The sequence below is a fragment of the Carcharhinus amblyrhynchos genome, chromosome 30 (assembly GCF_965287045.1).
Source record: "Carcharhinus amblyrhynchos chromosome 30, sCarAmb.v2.hapA, whole genome shotgun sequence".
In the NCBI taxonomy this organism is placed as follows: domain Eukaryota; kingdom Metazoa; phylum Chordata; class Chondrichthyes; order Carcharhiniformes; family Carcharhinidae; genus Carcharhinus; species Carcharhinus amblyrhynchos.
The window spans coordinates 22,031,875-22,052,985 of NC_137353.1; the positions used below are offsets into that span (position 1 = coordinate 22,031,875).

The 21,111-nt window shown below is 42.4% G+C and overlaps 2 protein-coding genes across 5 annotated transcripts in view; one reads left to right on the forward strand and one right to left on the reverse strand.

Annotated features, from left to right (window-relative positions):
* Positions 1–21,111, forward strand: part of LOC145360300 (transmembrane protein 82-like) — a 54,660-nt gene that overhangs the window by 27,658 nt on the left and 5,891 nt on the right. Inside the window, exons 1-7 of one of the 3 annotated variants that reach the window (XM_080215450.1) lie at positions 2,565–4,366; positions 7,511–7,758; positions 9,001–9,179; positions 9,757–9,871; positions 11,159–11,328; positions 12,449–12,627; positions 14,528–14,648. In XM_080215450.1, coding sequence (XP_080071576.1) covers positions 7,524–7,758; positions 9,001–9,179; positions 9,757–9,871; positions 11,159–11,328; positions 12,449–12,627; positions 14,528–14,648 — 999 coding nt within the window. In that variant the 5' untranslated portion in view covers positions 2,565–4,366; positions 7,511–7,523. Of the gene's footprint in view, positions 1–2,564; positions 4,367–7,510; positions 7,759–9,000; positions 9,180–9,756; positions 9,872–11,158; positions 11,329–12,448; positions 12,628–14,527; positions 14,649–21,111 lie in introns of those variants that run through there. The other 2 variants (XM_080215452.1, XM_080215454.1) reach the window with 2 other exon arrangements.
* Positions 1–21,111, reverse strand: part of bcl2l16 (BCL2 like 16) — a 43,823-nt gene that overhangs the window by 6,840 nt on the left and 15,872 nt on the right. The window contains exon 2 of one of the 2 annotated variants that reach the window (XM_080215457.1): positions 13,000–13,070. The exons of the other annotated variant lie outside the window; for it this stretch is intronic. The gene's annotated coding sequence lies outside the window, so the exon portion shown is untranslated. The remainder of the gene's footprint in view (positions 1–12,999; positions 13,071–21,111) is intronic. 2 annotated transcript variants of the gene reach the window in all.

A 21,111-nucleotide genomic window follows, 5' to 3' on the forward strand; every position in this document is an offset into this window, starting at 1 on the left:
CGCCAAAATGGCTCCCTTGTGTTGGCATGGGTTTGGAGGCACTCAAGACTCCAATTCCTAGGACAGAGCACAAAATTATTCTAAATTCAACAGTAAATTTGGAATCTCATTAAAGCAAAATAAATCTTGCAATTACATTGCAACTTTCACAGCCCATAGATCCTTACAGACAATTAAGTATTTCAGAAGTGTAGTCATTGCATTGCAACAATAATAGGAAATCACAGCAACCAATTTGCACACTGCAAGGTCTTACAAAAAACATTGAGATAAGTGACCAAATTTTGGTCAACGTTGGTTGAGGGATAAGTGTTAGCAAGGATACCGGGAGAACAACTCACTACTTTTTCATACTACCTTGGGATTTCAGTTTGATACTAAAGTAGGGCAACAAAATGAGGGTTTGGTCTCCAGGACTAAGAATAGTCTTTTGCATTTACCTTAAAAGAAAGACTAGTCCTACACTTAACATCTCATCCAAAAGACAATACGGCACTTCCTCAGCACTGCACTGGTGTCAGCAAGAGTATTTACTTAAGTCTCTGTGGTGAGGCTTGAACTATAATTATCTGACTCAGAAGTGAGAGAGATAGTGCTGAGCTAAAGCTAACATACTTTGGGTGCAGGGCCCAAAAGAAGGCTGGTATAGGAAATGGGACACCGATGCTAGCCTCTGAGGTTGAGGTTGATTCTTGAGATAGTGTGAGTGATCTTCATCATGTATCTTTTCCTCTGTATATCTGACTCATAAGTACTTCATGGGACAATGTAGAAGGAGGTCAACCTTTGGATGTAATCTATGCTTTAGCTGGTAGAGTAGTATTTAATGGTGTGGAGAATTGGTGTTGAGGGAACTTTATGCTGCACAACATATGCTGCAGCTGACTTGCAAATTCCTCTTGGACCACTGAGGGTAGAATGTAATGCCCTACATCAATAGTTTGGTGACAGGAAGATTTCATCGAATGAGAGGGGAACACTTGGGGACCTACTGCCTTTCTACATCTGCCCTGATTAATGCCAGCCCACTTTCAATCCATCCCACTGCTGCTACTAGTGATCCAGCAGCATGCGGGCAAGAGACTCACAATGCAGGAAGCCTTAAAGGTGAGCCATGTCTTCTGGTGGGGGGGAGCCTCATTCAGAGGCACAATGACTGATCACGCACCAGGCATTCAGAAGGGGGGTGTTGACCCATTGAGAGGCTCTCCCCCATCTATGCTGCCGATCTCTTCCCCACCTTCCTCTCCACTGCAATCCCACGACCTCACTCCCACATCATTTATCTATGGCCTGGGTCCCTTGGTGAGCCTGGACCTCAGGTCCATACATTACTGGTAACAGAAATCTCCCACCAATGTTGTTACCAAACAATACACAGCTCAGCAGCTCTCAGGGCGAGGGAGGTGGAATTTTTGACCCACCCCCCCATGAAATATTTCATTTCCGCAGCCTACCACCACCAAATTAATGGGTGAAAAGTTCACAAACATTGGTTGAAAAATCTTTTCCTGGTATTGAATGGTACTTAAATCCCACTTTCTTGCTTTGCCCCTCAGACGTTTTGACTTAGAAAGCTTCAGGGGTATTTAGACAGGATAGGTGAGTGAGAAAGAACAAGGAAGATGGAGCACAATGTGAAATTTCACTTTGGTAGGAAACGCAGAGTATGCTTTAAATGATGAGAGATTGGTAAGTGTTGATGTTTAAAGCGACCTGGGTGTTCTTGTTCATGAGTCACTTACTGAAAGCCAGCGTGCAGGTGCAACAAGTAATTAGGAAGGCAAATGATCTATTGGCCTTGGGCCTTATTGCAAGAGGATTTGAGTACAAGGGTAAAGATCTTGCTGCAATTGTATAGAGTCTTGGTGAGACTGCACCTGGAGTACTGTGTACAGTTTTTGTCTTCACACCTAAGGAAGGTTATGCTTGCTAAGGACTGAGTGCAACAAAGGTTCACCAGACTGATTCCTGGGTGTGATAACCCCCATGAGTTCCATGGGGAAATCTCTAATTCATTGAATATAAGAACATAAGAACATAAGAAATAGGAGCAGGAGTAGGCCATCTAGCCCTTCGAGCCTGCCCCGCCATTCAATAAGATCATGGCTGATCTGTCGTGGCTCAGTTCCACATTCCCGCCCTCTCCCCATAACCCTTAATCCCCTCGCTTATCAAAAACCCATCAACCCGCGTCTTAAAAATATTTAGCGAGGCAGCCTCCACCACTTCAACGGGCAGAGAATTCCAGAGATTCACCACCCTTTGAGTGAAGAAGTTCCTCCTCAACTCTGCTCTAAACCGCCCCCCCTTTATCTTGAGGCTGTGCCCCCTAGTCCTACTGGCCTTTCTGAGCGGGAAGAGCCTCTCCATCTCTATCCTATCCATCCCATTCATCATCTTATATGTCTCAATGAGATCTCCCCTCATTCTTCTAAACTCTAACGAGTACAAGCCTAGTTTATTCAGCCTCTCCTCATAGCTCAACCCCCTCAACTCCGGTATCAGCCTAGTAAACCTCCTCTGCACTCCCTCCAAGGCCAAAATATCCTTGCGTAAGTGCGACGACCAAAACTGCACACAGTACTCCAGCTGCGGCCTCACCAATGCCCTATACAGCTGCAGCAAGACCTCCCTACTTTTATATTCAATCCCCCTCGCTATGAAGGATCCCTTGGTAACAGGCAATGGCCTACCCAAGTGGTACTCAACGCCTGAGCTCTTTATAAGGCTGACACTGAGACAGGTCTGAAGAATTAATGTCCTGTTGGGACTTGTGTATGTACAACATGAAGTAAGGCTTTAATTTGTGCTTAACAATATATGTTGCTCTTTTCCAGTTGAGCTTCCTGAGTATTTGCATTAGGATAGTGGGATTGTTCTACGAGGAGAGATTCAGGAAACTCGGCCTGTATTCCCTGAAGTTTAGAAGAATAAGAAGCAATCTCATTGAAATATACATAATTCTTACAGGACAAAGTAGATGCAGGAAGGATGTTTCCCCTGTCTGGAGACCTATGTCCTAAATGGCCTATCTTTTATCCTGAGACAAGGAGGAATTCCTTCACTCAGAGGATGGTGAATCTTTGGAATTCTCTATCCTGGGAGACTATGGAGGTTTAGTCATTGAGTATGTTCATTGTGATTGATAGATTTATAGTAAAGGTAGTGAAGAAATCAAAGGACATAGTGTGAGGAAAATGCATTGAGAAGATTAGCCATGATCTAATTGAATGGTGGAGCAGGTTTGCTTAGATGAATGCAACACTCAAAGTTCAACACCATCCAAGTCAAAACAGCCTGCTTGTTTGGCATCTCTTCCACAAACATTCACTTCCTTCACCTCTGATGAACAATGGCAGCCGTGTGTACCATCTATAAGGAATTGCATTGCAGGAACTCACCAAAGTTCCTTAGGCAGCACCTCCCAAATCCACGACAGCTATCATCTAAAAGGACACCACCATCTGGAAGTTGCTCTCCAACTCACTCACATCCTGACTTGGAAATGCATTGCCAATCCTTCATTCACTGGGTCAAAATCCTGGAATCCCCTCCCTAACAGTATGGACTGGAGTGGTTCAAGAAAACAGCTCACCACTACCTTCTTAAGGGCCATTAGGGATAGGCAATAAATATTGGTGTTGCCCACAGCCCATAAACAAAGTTAAGAAAAGGCCTGTTGTGGTTCCTATTTCCTAAGTCCCTCTGAAGAAACTAATTGAAGACTTTACCTCAATAGGAAAATGTCTCTTGAAAGAAACAGGTGGCAATGGATTCCAGCACTCAAAGGGTTAAGCAAATTGCTGTTTCTCATCGCCAGCTGGTAGTCAATTTAAAGGAAAGAGAATCCTAGGGAGGATGGAAGGTTAATTTTCTGTGCAAATAGTTCAGTTCAGATTCTTCCTCCCCTTTAAGTAAAATTAGCCATAAAGTTAAATTGGGATAGAAGTCATTCTCAGTTGGTAACCAAATAAATGTTGGAACAGTTTGCAAAACTAACAGCAGAACAGGCTATTTCTTGTCAGAGACATGTCATCTGCCAACCAACTTTGAAATAAATTAATCATCTTAAAACCACTATATAACGTATTTATGATGACAGTGTGTGACTGCATGGAAATCAGTCTGTGTGGAGTGGGATGATTAGGGAGCAACTTCCTGTTTGTTGTACTAATGCCCCAGGAATTCATTTTCCTTTTATGGTAAAGTGAAGCAGAGGTAGGCGGTCAGACTTCCTTGAATAAGGGAGTGAGATGATCAGAAGCAGTACAGACTCACTGCAGTTTAGTCTTTAGGCTCTGAAGGAGGTGTGCTAGTGAAAGAAAACCAACAAGGCTGTACTCTTACACAACAAAGCTCTTTGGTAAGTGCTTCAGTGAACTGAATGAAATGGATTTGTCAATGTCTTTTAGTCAGTAGAATAGTTATCTTGGATGTTATATGCTGGGGTACTTTCAGGCAGATTTGGACATCGATGATATGATTATGGGGAGCAAATGTGTATGTTTTATACCTCCCTTTGCTGAATGTGCTGACGCTTACTGAGATATAGCTTCACAAGCCCCAACGATCCTCTGGCATCTCATTCATATGGCTATTCTTCATACATGAGCCGAAACAGTGAATGTTGCTAGGGCCTTCCCCTGACCTGATATCCACAAACATGCGTCTTGCAGCAGTAGTTACTGGACTTTGATCAGAAGTGAGAATCCTAGCCAATTTATTTCCTGTAACTAGCACCAATCCAGTTACAACCTTTCACCAGCACTCCAACTACAATTAGCTAACATGGCACATATTCGGATTTAGGTGGGGCCTTAGATTTAGTAGGTGTTTGACGTCAGTGATTAATTACACTGTAACATTTTCTAATATGATCATATAATTCACATATCCCTTGATCCACTTCTACTGACCCTGAGTCCCATTTGTTGTCAAGAAATAAGGACCATAAGGTACAAAATGTTGCATTTGTGTTTGTGTATCAAGGGCTGCAGCTTGTGACCTTCAAATTGATCACATCTTGTAGAGAGAACAGGGCAGTTTGGTTCTTCACCGTCACAAGTATGGTGTTTAATTGCAGTATCTACCATGTGACACTTTAAACCAAAATATATCTGAACTGATGCCACAAAGGTTAGTGCAGTTTATGGTGACACAAGAATCTGGTGTACAATCACTTTAAATTTGACCAACGAGTCTTGCTGGAGGTGAGAGTTTCCTTGATACAGTTCTCTCCTAAGTAACAGTTGAGATAAGGACACACCCAATCCCAGCAAACTTTGCCTTTAGTTCCTGGATTAAGCAACTGCCACTAAAACACTCCTATTGATTTGGAATCATAACTCTGTTAAAACAAAAATATCATGGTGTGGGGTGGAGTTGTGGGGGGCACAGATCTGGTTGCTATGTTTACAAACATAGTAAATGCATTACAAGGAATTTTTCTGGTATTTGCAGCAAAATTGTAAACCTAAATTCAACACAGTGAGGTAAATTACAGCAGCCACTGTGTTTAAAGGTTCTGTTTGAACTCTGAGTGGAATTATTGTTTGCAATTCACTCAAGGATATGCCATTATTTTTCCTTTCTTAAGTTGCCAGGGGAAACATTAGTGTCAGTATTGCTTATCAAAGATCAAAGGTTGGGGACTTACTCCCAGGTTTCTATTGATATCACTATGAAATTAACCACCATAAAGTGCGGGTATGACTTGGGAAGGGCAGAGACTGGCTTCGCTGAAGGGTTCCTGACAGATGCCTGAATGAATGGGGGAAAGGGTCCTGAACATAAGAAATAGGAGCAGGAGTAGGCCATCTAGCCCTTCGAGCCTGCCCCGCCATTCAATAAGATCATGGCTGATCTGAAGTCGCTCAGTTCCACTTTCCCACTTTCTCCCCATAACCCTTAATTCCCTTGCCTACCAAAAACCTATCTACCCATGTCTTAAATATATTTAGCGAGGTAGCCTCCACCACTTCAACGGGCAGAGAATTCCAGAGATTCACCACCCTTTGAGTGAAGAAGTTCCTCCTCAACTCAGTTCTAAACTGCCCCCGCCTTATCTTGAGGCTGTGCCCTCTAGTCCTGCTATCCTTTCTGAGCGGGAAGAATCTCTCTACCTCTATCCTATCCATCCCCTTCATTATCTTGTAAGTCTCTATAAGATCCCCCCATCGTCCTTCTAAACTCCAACGAGTACAGACCCAGTCTATTCAGCCTCTCTTCATAGTCCAACCCCCTCATCTCCGGTGTCAACCTAGTGAACCTCCTCTGCACTCCCTCCAAGGTCAAAATATCCTTGTGCATATGCGGCGACCAAAACTGCATACAGTACTCCAGCTGCGGCCTCACCAGTGCCCTGTACAGTTGCAGCAAGACCTCCCTGCATTTATATTCTATCCCCTTTGCTATAAAGGCCAGCATCCCATTTGCCTTCCTGATCACCTGCTGCACCTCCAGACTGGGTTTTTGCGACTCATGCACAAGGACCCCCAGGTCCCTCTGCACCGTAGCATGCTGCAGCTTTTCGCCCTTTAAATAGTAATCCCTCCTACTATTGTTCCTGCCAAAGTGGATAACCTCACACTTGCTAACATTGTACTCCATCTGCCAGGTCCTCGACCACTCACAGCCTATCTAGATCCCTCTGCAGACTTTCCACACACTCCGCACAATTTGCTTTTCCACTTATCTTCGTGTCATCAGCAAATTTCGATACCCTACACTCAGCCCTCTCCTCCATCTATATAAATGGTAAATAGTTGTGGCCCCAGCACCGATCCCTGCGGCACTCCACTAGTCACCAACCGCCAATCAGAATAACACCCATTGATACCAACTCTCTGCCTCCTATTAGACAGCCAATCCTCTATCCATGCTAACACCTTACCCCCAACTCCATGCCCCCTAACCTTCTGAAGCAACATTTTGTGCGGCACCTTTTCAAACGCCTTCTGAAAATCGAGAAACACCACATCCACCGGTTCCCCAGTGTCTACCGCACTGGTCACATCCTCATAGAATTCCAATAAGTTTGTCAGACACGACTTCCCCTTAACGAATCCATGCTGCGTCTGCTCTATCAAACAATTCTTCTCAAGGTGCCTCGCTATTTCTTCTTTGATGACGGATTCAAGCATTTTTCCCACAACAGACTGGCCTATAATTACCTGCCTGTATTCCTTTATGCTGGGGCATGGTACTAGTGCTCATTCACTACACCATGCACTATCACACATGAGTTTGTTCTGAAATTCTTAAAAGAAGCTAACCTCTCTGAGTTCCTCACTTGACACTTATATTCCAGTAGCATCAACATTTCTCACCCAGTTACAGCTGACACCACCATTTCTTCATAATACTTTTACAATGATTTTCACAGTAACTTCATTGAAGTGTTCTAAGCCTACTTGTGACACTAATAAATAAACTTTACCTTGGATACTGCAGACAGGTGAATGCACATTAACAATCTAGCATCACACTGTGTTGTTTGTGCCTTCAGATACGACAAGTGAATGATGTCTCAGGCAAAGAAAGTCTCTTCAGTTTACATTCAACTTGCTATTCCTGGGAAAGTCAACACTCCAAAGATATACAACTCTGTTGAACACTCAAGGGCAGGCAATCGTGTACATCAGAAACCAGTGCCATCAACACTCAAGCATGGGAACCATCCAAATGGATATGGAAACAAGGGGGTAAAAGGAATGGTAGGGACTATTCCATCAACCTTTAGTTCTGCTGATGAAGGTAAGAAGGAAACTTTGTCCGGTTCAGTTACGAACTTCTCAACAGTGACAGACTTAAATGCTATAAACTACCGTGGGCTCTCTGGACATAGAAACCATACAGTGCAGAATGAGGCCGTTTGGTCCATCGAGTCTGCACCAACAACATTTCCACCTATCTCCGTAATCACACATCTTTGCCCTGCTACTCCCTCTAACCTATGCATCCCAGGGCACTAAGGGGCAATTTAGCATGGCAAATGCTGCTAACCCACACATGTTTGGACTGTGGGAGGAAATCAGAGCACCCAGAGGAAACCCACGCAGACACAGGTAGAACGTGCACACAGGCAGTGACCCAAGTCAGGAATCGAACTCAGGTCCCTGAAGCTCTGAGGCAGCAGTGCTAACCACTGTGTCGCCCCTGACATGTAGCTGGAAATAATGATGCCATTGCAACTATGTATAATGGGGTTGTTTGAGATGCAATGTGGTGGAGAAGCAGGCAAAAATAAGCAAACAATGGACAGGACACGACAGAATTTGATTGTAAGGCTGCCAAATAACATGAAGGGAAGTGCATTACTTGTTGTGTTGCTGAACCATAGAGACAACGAAAGTCCCAGTGCAGTTCCTTTGCAATGCTGAATTAGTCAATCTCTCAAAGTGATGCTTGGAGGATTGGTACATAACACTCAGCAGCTCTATATTGGGCAGAGGAAAAATTGACCAGGATTTATGGTCCTTCCTGATCATTATTCAGTTCTTGCTGTAAATTGCTTATATGTAAGACATTAGCTGGAGTGGGCTTGTCTGGGATAGCTTCATGGTCATGCATCCTGCCAAAGCTGCCTGTTCATGTGAAAAATTAGTCCTATGATGAAGAATCAAAAGGTAAGCTGGCATCCAAATAGGTAACCTACTCAGTTTCCAAAGAGGAGGGGAGAAAATGGAAAAAGAGCCGATCCAGTTTTTCCAAGCAATTAAAATCATGTTTGCTGAGTAAGGACAAATACCAAACTTGATATCTCAGAAATTAACTAAAAGAAATTGTTGATATTTTAAGTTTCTTTCATTTCCACAAACAAACGCACATTCTTTGTCAAATCGAACCACTGTTGTGAAATCTATCATCTGACCCGGTTTGGAAGCTCTGCGTATAAGAGAGGGAGAGAAGAGTCAGTGTGTCACAGCAGCTTGGCATGGGTGTGTCCTGTGTCCTACTTGCCCTTCTCAGCCCATATTTTGATTTCATTTTTTTCAGATTTGCCCCCACCACCTCCCCCTGCTTCAGAGGACACAAGAGATGCTTTTTACTCCAATGAGTTACCACTTCCTCCACCTCCACCTCTGCAAACCTGTGAGGAACCAGTCCCATCCTTAGCTCATTCCAACCAAAGCAGGCTACAGAAACCATATGTTGGAACAGGTCCAAAACAGCAGGTAGGTGATGCAAACACACTTCAGTATTCCATTTCATCCTCCCATCTTGAAATTCCTGAGTCTCAATAGGACATAGATCCTTGGAGACCTCCAAGCCTTTGATATGTGAACCCAGACAGTGAGCACAGAGTGCTCTCCAGTGGCTTCACAGTCATGCACAATCTTGACTTCCAATCTTCGGGTGCTGATAGAAAAACTTGAAAGGAAACAGATTCAAATAAATAAAGTTTATAAAGTAAAGTTTATTCACAAGTTGGCTTAACATTAACACTGCAATGAAGTCACTGTGAAAATCCCCTAGTCACCACACTCTGGTGCCTGTTCGAATACACTGAGGGAGAATTTAGCATGACCAATGCACCTGACCATCACGTATTTCGGACTGTGGGAGGAAACCGGAGCACATGGAGGAAACCCACACAGACACGGAGAGAATGTGCAGACTCCTCACAGACAATGACCCAAGCCGGGAATTGAATCTGGGTTCCTGGCACTGTGAGGCAGCAGTGCTTGCCACCATGCCACCCTTAAGTGATTTAACTTGCACTGTTTTTGATGTATTCCTTCTTTCTACTAGGAATTCTCTGCATCCTCCAAATCTGACAGGCATCCATTTGTGGGATTCAAACAGGACAATTCCTTGACTCAAAGGGTGAAGGACAAGCAGAATCAATTACCAGATTCAGGGCCAGGTAGGTGGCCTACCTGATATAGATGATTAATGCATTCACCTTCAGGTTCTAAGACATTACTGGGAATACAGCATGGTAAGTTCAGAGTGCAGCCAGTCCATAAGTTTATATCTTGCCTTTGTATCTTATTTGTCACTTAATGTCATGTATTTTGTTTCATGGTTAGAAAACCTTTAAGCCAACACCTCAGAATTAATTACCAATTTGATGGCTGGACTTTGTAAAACTTTAACAAATATCCTCAGAAGGCATCTCATAACATTGCTGCAGTGAATTTGTAAATTATACTTTGAATGGGGATACTGAACATAGAAACATAGAAAACAGAAGCAAGAGTATGCCATTCAGACCTCCGAGTCTGCTCCACCATTCATTTGGGGGATCATGGCTGATCATCAAATTCAAATCCTGATCCCATCCCTTGATCTCTTTAGTCACAAGAACTATATCTAATTTTTTCTTGAAATCACAATGATGTAGAGCATTAGACAAATGTGACCAATACATTAGTCACTGGCCAAGTATAACCAACTGAGACTTGAGATAAGGCTAATAGACCCAGTCATTGGGTGTATGATCTCAATACTTGTATTAATTGAATGTTCGCATGTGAATGTCCACAATTTGTGGTGAAAAGTCACTGATCTTTGGTAGCAGGTGCAACAATTTAATATGCCATATTAATATGCAACATTAATATGCCATATTAAAGTATTGAAAAACATGTTGGAATATTTCATAGAGGTGCAAGGGAATAAATCATGTCAAGTTAAGATGTTGGGTAGCATAAACAAAAACTTGACCAAAGCGACAGATGTTAAGAGAGCTTTAGAAGAGTAGTAGGAAATTGAAAGATAGAGGGAGAAGTGTGAGACCATGGGGGACCTGGATAACTAAAGGCAAATGTAAAACCACAGAATGTATGCAACTTGGGATTTTTCAGCTTTGGTTTCTGATACACTGGGTACTTTACTTCAACTGCCTTCTTAGAGACTGTCCTACTGAGCCCGTGTAATTCCTGATGAGACTGGGGTCAGCTACTGTCTGAGAGTCTTGGCCAGATTGGGACCTGTAAATTCCTAAGAATCCTGAATTATCTGGAATGTGATGCTCTCTGTGAATTTTGGTCTGATTAGGATCCGGCTAGTCAGTGGGAGTCCAGACCTGCCTTTGATATTCTAATCCCTGAGTTCTGGTCAGGCTGGGATGCACTGAAACTAAATTTCTGAATCATGGTCTTGTTGGGATGTGCTAATCTCTGTGTTCATGACTTTCTCCCTCTTTCAGATGTCTGTGCATTTTGCAACCAGCTGGTTCCACCGAATATGCCTGCTGTTGTGGCCATGAATAAAATATTCCATGAGGATTGCTTGAAGTGTAGAAAATGTCAGTGCAGACTGGTGGGAAAAACTTATTACAATATAAATGACCACCCTCACTGTGACTCCTGCTATCTGGTATGGCTGCTATTTCTTTCACATGGAATAGCTTATTTTCTTTCTATAAAGTTCCTGTTTTTCTCCCTTTCTTTCTGGAAGGCGTGATTCTTGTTGTGATACAGTTTGCAGAATCACAGACTAGTACAGCACAGATTATCTCATTTATGATAGTGTTGGAATGTTGTTCAACCATGGCCACATTATTGCTGTGCCTGACTCTGTTCTTATTCAATGGACAGTTTAGCGCATACTGGATGTGAATAAGAGAATTACCCTGGCCTTCAAAAATGGTGGCCAGTCTCTCAGTGTGACACTATAATTGACTGTGCCATTCTTCCGTAGTAGAAATCCACTTGAAGATAGACTGGTGGTGACAGATCCCAGATTTTCAACTTATCCTCAACTCTTGGTTCCCCAGCAACCAAATCTTTCCTCCCTCATAACTATGGAGAACAGAAATTTTATTTTTTCTCAAAATATCTCCTGTTCAATCACCTCAGCAAGGTGAAGTATCAAGTTAGTTCCAATATGAACATGCAGAGGTAAAATTAGGATATGCAGAGCGGAGATCTTATAGAAACATATAAAATTATGAAGGGAATAGATAAGATAGCAGCAGGAAAGTTGTTTCCACTGGCAGGTAAAACTAGAACTAGGGGGCATGGCCTCAAAATAAGGGAGAGCAGATTTAGGACTGAGTTGAGGAGGAACTTCTTCATCCAAAGATTTGTGAATCTGTGGAATTCCCTGCCCAGTGAAGCAGTTGAGGCTATCTCATTGAATGTGTTTAAGGCAAGGATAGATACATTTTTGAACAGTAAAGAAATTAAAGTTATAGTGAGTGGGCGGGTAAGTGGACCTGAATCCTCGAAAAGATCAGCCATGACCTTATTGAATGGCAGAGCAGGCTTGAGGGGCTAGATGGCCTATTCCTGCTCCTATTCTTAAGTTCTTATAAGGTCTTTCTTTCTATGTCTTCCCACCAAGTGTCATCCTTCAAGAAAGGGAAAAAAAAGTTTAATAAAAAATCTCAGCAAAGTTGCCTAATCTGTTACAATGTGCACAACATCATGCATCAATTTCATTCTTCTATCTTGTAGTGTGCTTACTGAGTCTTTTGCGCCTCTTTAAATTGCAGGATACCTTGGAGAAATGCAGCAAATGCAGAAAACCAATACTGGACCAGATTATAAGAGCCATGGACAAAGCTTTCCATCCTGAATGTTTCACATGTGTTGTCTGTAACCGGCTCATTGGAAGTGAGCGTTTTGGAGTGAACCAGGACAATGAGATGCATTGTCTTGAAGACTTCCAGAGGTATGGTTCTAGCATTCCTTTACAATGTTTTGTAGGGCTTTGTGTAGATTCTCAGCTCCTGAGTCAATCACAGATACACTCATGCCTAATCGAGGTGCTGCAAAATTAATTAAAATATCTTGTACATTCCCTGGTTAGGTGAATAAATATACAATGTGGTGCTGATCTCAATCCCTGCTCTGAGCAGAGTTTGTCAGGAAAGGAATCAGATGCTATAGTTAGTTAGCCTCAACAAACCCATTAAGAGAAATATTCAGTAATCCCTGCTTTAAAGTATATGACAATGTACATTTAGTGATGGCTGAATCAGGCTCTGCGTTGCATATTAATTCTGAAGAACCCTTCCTTCAGTCAGGCCATTACTGTACCTACCTGTTTTGTAATGACATCCAGGGTTTCTGCCTTCATCCCTGCCCAAAAGTCCATTCCAGGTGCTAACTGCCCTAGGTATGAAGAATTTACTGGTATCAGACTTGCAGTCAAACAGAAAACGTGATTTAAAAAAAATTGCTCCTTTACTTGCCATTTTCACAAAACCAATGTGGTCTTATTGAAGGCATTCAGGAAAGGTCAGAGCAGTAAATAATGGCTGTGTTGCCTTTTGATATTCAAGGTGACTCAGCTTTCATTGGGAATCTTACACTAGGCTGCAATACTATCTTCAATCAGCATGTGGCACTGTTGTATTTTGGAACTGCTGCTCAGACCAATCACAAATTGGGTTCTCCATGTTGACCGGCTGCAAATTATAATAGAATTTTATGACCAATACTTGTTGAATGTCATTCGAAATAACTGGAATGGATTAGCACCAAGTGGTCCATGTGCTTTTCAAAACCCAGATAACGTTCAAAAGTAAACAGATGACACTGTGAAGAGATTTCCACCACCCGATAGGAGGAAACAGTTTGGACAAGCGTAATTATTTTTCAGTTTTTACTGGTTTTTTTCATTCTATGTAGGAGTCACCTAATATGTTGGTGACTGGCTTGACAACAACTTGTACTTCCACGTACATGTTTGACCCAGTTCTCATGTGGATAACTTGTATGCGGGTTCCCTCAGTCCTTCATGCTTGGAACTAAAATAGGAAAGTTATTAAAAATTATTTCTCAGGGAGGCGATGGCCCAGTGGTATTATCACTGGACTATTAATCCAGAAACTCAGCTGATGTTCTGGGAATGTAGGTTCGAATCCTGCCACAGCAGATGGTGGAATTTGAATTCAATATAAAAAAATCCACTGATGACCATGAAACCATTGTCGATTGATGGAAAAGCCATCTGGTTCACTAACTTCCTTTAGGGAAGGAAATCAGACGTCCTTATCTGGTCTTGCCTACATGTGATTCCAAAGCCACAGCAACATGGTTGACTCTCAACTGCCCTCTGGGAACTAGGGTTGTGCGATAAATGCTGGCCAACCAGCGACACCCATGTCCTGCGATTGAATACAACAATCTTACTGATGGTTCAGATGATAAATTAACAATCATGTGTACAGCTGAGCAGTGCAGATGACAAGGTTCTCAGGGGTGGAAGTGAGGTGTTACAAATGGACTCAGCTCTCTGGCTAGGAAGGGAAAGAATAACCAGTGGATCCTGATCAGTTGGAAAGTTTATGTTTGTTGATATTGAGCAAAGGCAGCATCAGGTTTGTCTCTCGAGCAAAATAATTTGCTGGCGCACACTATCTAGGTCTAGATGTTTGTGTCAAGATCCCAAACAACTTTCCGTGCACGTAGAACTATTTCCCAAGCCAGCACTTTTGGTTGAGTTTGGGAGAAAATTTGTGGCGTGAAATAAACTGCCTTCTCCAAATATTGCTAGCTGTTTCCTGAAACAAATCATTGTTATTAAAACCTGTGCACTTTCTGATGTTTGTTTCTTGTATCCACAGGCGATATGCTCCACAATGTTCTGTCTGTAAAACGCCAATTATACCAGAAGCTGCAAAAGAGGAATGCCTCAACATTGAATTGTTTGGACTCCATTTTCATGTCAACTGCTATAGATGTGAGGTGAGAATCTGTATTCAAAGAAAGGGATTCTGCATTTGAATGCTCATTTTCATTATTTCACGGCACTTCTAGAACTGGATATGTTGGTTATGTGGCTGAGTAATTGAGCTGAACAGACCTTGAAGGCACTAGCTTTGATTTCCTCTCTGTGTTGATAGTTATAAGAACATAAGAAATATGAGCAGGAGTAGGCCATCTAGCCCCTCGAGCCTGCCCTGCCATTCAGTAAGATCATGGCTAATCTGTCGTGGCTCAGTTCCACTTTCCCGCCTTCTCCCCATAACCCTTAATCCCCTTGCCTATCAAAAACCTATCTACCAGCGTCTCAAATATATTTAGCAAGGCAGCCTCCACCACTTCAACGGGCAGAGAATTCCAGAGGTTCACCACCCTTTGAGTGAAGAAGTTCCCCCTCAACTCTGTTCTAAACTGCCCTCCCCCTTATCTTGAGGCTGTGCCCTCTAGTCCTACTGTCCTTTCTGAGCGGGAAGAGCCTCTCCACCTCCATCCCATTCATCATCTTCTCAGTTAGTCTCAGCTGAAGCTGTGGTTGGAAGCACTATAACACTTAGAAAGGAAAACATCAGTCCCCACTCTGGTCACTCTCCAGTGATACTTGCAACATGATTAAACGAAGACTGGATCAGGCCAAGCTGAATAGCTTAAAGCCCTCTCTATAGTTTCACAGTCACTGGTACAACCCTGGAGGAAATGATCTTTATGATGCTGTCTTTTGTCTCTTCAAATTTACTAGCCAAGGACAGCAATAATTCTGACTGGTCAAATTTTCTGGCTGTCTGTATTGTGAGACACACTGGATTTTTTTTAAATCCATGTTGTTCATAATTCATATTTATGTGCTGTTAAAGAAGAGGATTTAGTACAATTTTATCTCCCCAATGTTGGGGTGGTGCAATCTTTGTGTCAACGTCACAGAGTAAAACTGCCTCAACTGCAATATAGAAATAAACGTGCAGAGTATGGGACAGGGGTTGGCTAACAGGAAGGGCCAAGTAAAGACTTGCTGTTAGAAGAGGAGGACATAAAAATTAAAAATGTTAGCTTGGCTGTCACCTTCAAATCAGGAAGTTGTGTGTTTGAGCCATATTAGAATTTAGGCAAGTACAGGATTCATTTTGTAGGGATTCTCCTGTTCATCCACTACAACTTTGGTACAGGAGCTTCAGAAGCCTTGCAAAAATAATGCAAACTGTACTTATACCATTTGTAGGCTCTTGTTACAAATTTTCAGCAGACATTCTGCAGAACTCATGCAGCAAATTCATTATTGTAATCTAGGCTGATGTCCATGTGGATGCTGTCTTGGTGGAAATGATATTTTTCAGATGAACCATTCCACGTGTACATGGTTTTCTTACTTAAGCAAAGAGGTAAATGCATTAGAAGCAGTTCAGAAAAGGTTTACTAGACCAATAGCAGGAATGGGCAGGTTGTCTTATGAGGAAACGTTGGGGGGGTTAAATTTGCATCCCCCGAGAGTTTAAAAGCGGTGACTTGACCAAAACCTTTATGATCCTGAGGAGTATTGATATGGCGGATGTGGAGATGATGTTTCCTCTTGTTGGAGAATCTAGAACTAGGGGTCACTGTTTAAAAATAAGCAGTTGCTCATTTAAGACGAGGATTTCTTTTCTCTCTGTGTTGTCACTCTAGAAATCTCTTCCTCCAAAGTCAGTGGAAGCAGAGTCTTTGAATAATTCAAAGGCAGAGCTGGGAGATTCTTGATTAATAAGGATGAAAGGTTAGCAGGGGTAGTGAGAACAGGGGTTGCAGTTACAGTCAGATTAGTAATGATCTTATTGAATGGCATTGCAAACTCGAGGGCACAAGTGGCCTACTTCTACTTAGTATGCTTGTAACTGCCTGTTCAAAGGGACTTTATCACTAATACGATTTGAAGAGGGACACAAAGTCCTGACTAAAATTCCTCTCTCAACAACACCGCCAAAAACAAATTTGCTGTTGGTCAATCAACTCGTGTCAGGAACTTTGGCTGTTGCATTTGCCTATAAAACAATAGTAAATGCATTTCAAACTATTGAAAAATCTCATTTTCACAATTAACTGTGAGAAAGTTCCACATAAATACAGGTTTATTTAAAAAAAACTGGTGGTTGCCAACTCACTTGCAGTATTTATGCACTGCTAAACCTTGCTTGTGTAATTGTTATGCATTAGTAGTCTTTGCTCAATCTGCAGTGATTAATCAATTCAAATGAGTGCACAGCCACCCTTGGATTGAAGTCAGTATCACATGAGGAGGTGCAGTATCAGCTAAACATGTAGGGCTCAAAGTGCAAAAATTGCAAGAGCTCAGAGAATAAACACAGCACACATGGCAATGAGTCATACAGACCAGGAAAGTCCCAGGTTCCATCACCAGTCTGCAGAATTGGATAATACACTGTTAGGGCTATACATCAGGCCTCAGGAGTTTTGGAAGGGAAAAAACACATTTCTGTTCCCAATCATATTCTAGAACGTCCTGTTGGAAGATGGATGTCAGTTGAAGGCAGGATCTGACTTAGCTATTTGTAATACCAACTTGAATACCTCATATTTCATTTGGGTGCCAATCGTCATTGCTTTTTTTTCATCTGAGACAGAAAGTTGGGCAGAATCAAAGAGACTAAGTACGGTGGTGGGTGGTTCTGGTGGTGTTTTTCCCACTGATCAGGATGGCAGGATCCCAAACCAGATTCTGTGCTTGGAAGGTCATTACTTCTGCCTGTTCCCCTCCAAATCACCTAGCTGTCAGCTAGCAGGTTTGGAGGTCTGCGTATCATAAGTAAATGCCAGTCCAGCACATTCGTATCATCCTCTCCAGCCCACCGGTCCTCACAGGACCATGCAGGATGTCCAGAATCCAGAGACAAAAGGCTAGCAGTCTCAAGAAGAAATCTGCACCTTGATTCAACCATCCTTCCCCCGGAGATCATCCCATCACCTGTGAGATGCCTATGCTTCACATGGACCTACATCCACCCCATCTGGAGTTATTGTGCAAACTCTTTCTGTAACATCCATTTGACCCCCTTGTTTGTGAGCATTACACACAGCCTTGTCAGGATCCAGCTTCCCTCCCCTTGGTCTTCATTTTTGTCTTCCATTGTTAGTCATCTACATCCATCTCCTTGCACATCTACCTGCTTCTCACCAACCCCACCCCCTGACATTGCTCAGGCCTCCTTCCACATTGGCCCCTTGTCTTCATCAGTGCACTCATCCCATCAAACTTTTGGACTGTTGGGAATGCAGAGTCTATGAGTCCGGCAGCACAATGCTGTCCCAGTTCCATGCTGAGCTGGTGCTGATGGAGGGCACAAATTAGTCTGCCCCAGCAGAGTGGCATTCAGCATTATAGAAGTGGCAATATGCTACAGCAAGTAGGATATGTACCTTGCACTCACCTCAAGGTCTCAAGTGACTTAAGATCCACCTTGTGCATGTCACCCTTCTTCAAAAAAATTTGATGCTGACATGATTTCGCCCATTTGCGGGATACAAGATTGGAAGGCCTGACGAGATTTTGGCAATCAGCAGTTTTAATGAGCATTCATGAAATGAGAGTAGTGTTCATGCAACCATGTAACGGGAGAGCCGACTTTTATATCCAACCAATCCATTTAAACTCTTTGTATTAGTAAACAACACGGGTATACGATTGTCACAGTTGGAGGTAAAACTTTAGATAGTTCTAACACTGTATACTTTTTTTGGATGACTCTGCTTATGAATTAACCATCTTTCAAGAACTAGCATTTCAAGTGAAAGCAGGAAGGCATTTCTTAGAAGGGAAACACAAATAGCCAACCACATTTCATTCCATTAATGTAACAGAATTAATATAACATTAATTTGTAAATTGCTGTTTTTTGCTCTAACTTTGACCGATATGCTGCATGATAGCAAGTTCCATTTGGCCATTCACTCAGATTTTGCTATCCAGTGCATCTAAAAGGTGTCCACTGTTCGACATGTTTATGCACATTTAGGATTTTTAATCTTTGTATTGTGAATGATTGAAAGTGCATGCTAACAGCACAGAAAGAGGAACAGGACAACAAACCATGTATACCCTAAATAGGTTGAAGGACTAAGAAAGAAACAGAGAAGGAACAGAAAAAGAAATGAGTGTGTAAATTCAACATCAAGTCTTGTGCAAAAGAAGAGGGGGAAATATTGGAAAGAGTAAGCAAGACCAAAGTGTAAACATTTTCAAAATGTGAAAATGTTCAGCCATTAATGTCTGAAGAATGATTAATTTTCAATGCCAGAGATTAACTGGTAGTTATTAACCACTATTGTGTTGTCAGTAAGGTACTTGTGTTTATAATGAGACAACTTTGTGGTAATTCTAGTTTGCATTGACCATGCAAATACAGCAATCATGCAATTTCACAACATTCAATACAGCTAATTGGTGAGGCAAAACAATGTCTTTGCAAAGCTTTTGACAGAGCTACACAGCACTGAACAGAGCATATGCTCCCATCTTAAGTTGCTGTACAATTTCTGCATAAACAATATTGTGCCATCATCCTCAAGTTTTTAAATTCGCTCAAGGGATGTGGGCTTTGCCAACCAGACTGGCATTTACTGCCCCTAATTCCCCTAGATAAGGTGTAGCTTTTTGGTACAACTGAATGGCTTGCTAGCCCATTTCAGAGGGCAGTTGAGAGTTAACGATGTTGCTCTGGGTGTTTAGACACATGGGCCAGACCAGATAAGAAGAGCAGATTCATTTTCTAAAGGAGATTCATGGACCAGCTAAGTTTCTGCAACAATCCAGTCACCATGACCAATACCCAGCTTTTTATTTTGACAGGAATTTCTGATTTATTATCGTAAGATTCTCCAAATAAAACTACCGAGAAATCCATACACAGTTTAGTTTTTCATGTTGAACACAAACACACTGTATGTAGAGAAACATCAGCTACCTCTTAATCTATGAAACCTAAATGTGAATTTTTTTTAAAAGTCATGATTTAGGAATCTCCAAATGTGTGAAGGAATGGCGTTGGAGTTTAACCAGCTGCCAGGCACATTAACAATATGTTGCTCATTTTCTTGGAGCCATTTTATCCATTAAGCTATTCTTTCATAGGATTATTTGGATTTGAGTAGCAAGGATGCAGCCCTACCATGCCATTCCATGTTCCAACAATGAGTTAGGTTAGGCAAGGCTGGTTGTTCAACCATAAACAATATCTAGGATGCTGCATGTCTATCTGACTCAGTTAATTTCTAGAGCTGCCAGATGAATGCCTTGGTTCAAGTCCTCCAGTAGTAGTTGCGTTTTTCAAATGCATTAATATTTCAGAAAGTGCTGGACTACCAAATGACTATTAACATTTTGATTAGGTAACTGGATAGATAAGAGCAATACAGTATCTGTAGAGGATGTTTGCTAAAATGTCACCTGGAGGCTTGATGGAAAAAAGATCAAGCATATGGTACAAAGAGAATCAGAGTAGGATGGATAAAATTGGTTCAGAGATAAAGCAAATGACATCGATCGGAAATAACATAGCTTAAGGCCAATGATTGATCTATTTTTGTTTTTGGTATATAGATTTTTTTTTAATATTTGATTTATATTGATATAAAGAGATTATTTGAATTTGGATATTGGAAATATGGGGCAATACTCCCAAAAATGCTAAACTGGCAGGAAAACCATTCTAAATCCTGACTGTTTTCTCTGTTCAGCTTCTTACCTGAATCTCCACACCCTGTGCACTGCAGAGGTCCCAGTAGTGAAGCTCATTAAAATCCCAGGGGGTGTAGGGCCTACTTGCACTGAAGTTTGACAATTCTGAAACTGTGCGCTCAATTGCTGGCCAGCCTGGGACCACAGCAGTGCTACCTCTCCAGCTCCCACCACGGCCTGATCGTGGCCCCCACAGCAATTCCTGGGCCAGCCCTGACCCTCCCCGTCCCAAAGCGACCCGATGCACAGCCCAACCCCCCCAGCAGTGGCAATTTCCCTCCCCCCCCACCCAAGATCAGATACCTTCTTCCATACCAGACCAATCCTGTCTGCAGAGTGGCAGCAGGACCCCCACCAATCGCCCTTAGGTCCCGTCCATAATAGGCCCTACCCAATGCCCAGTGGGCAATGCCAAGGTGCCTCTTGGGTAATGCCAGGGCACTGCCAGGCACCATCCCTATACCACCCAAACCCCTCAGGGTCCCCCTCATTCCGGCAGGGTCTCCCACTAGTTGCCCGAATGTGGGGAGCTAGTCTGAACCCTGCCTGACTCAGTTAATTTCTAGAATGAAGTACTCCAGGTGGCGTGGGAGGTTCAGGTCCCGATAATGATCTAATAACATTTAAAGATGTTAAAAAATGTAAGTGACTTACCTGCCTTCTTACCAATTTCCAGCATGGTCTGACCGTCATTGCTGGTGCATGCGCAAATCCCTGTTCGAGGCC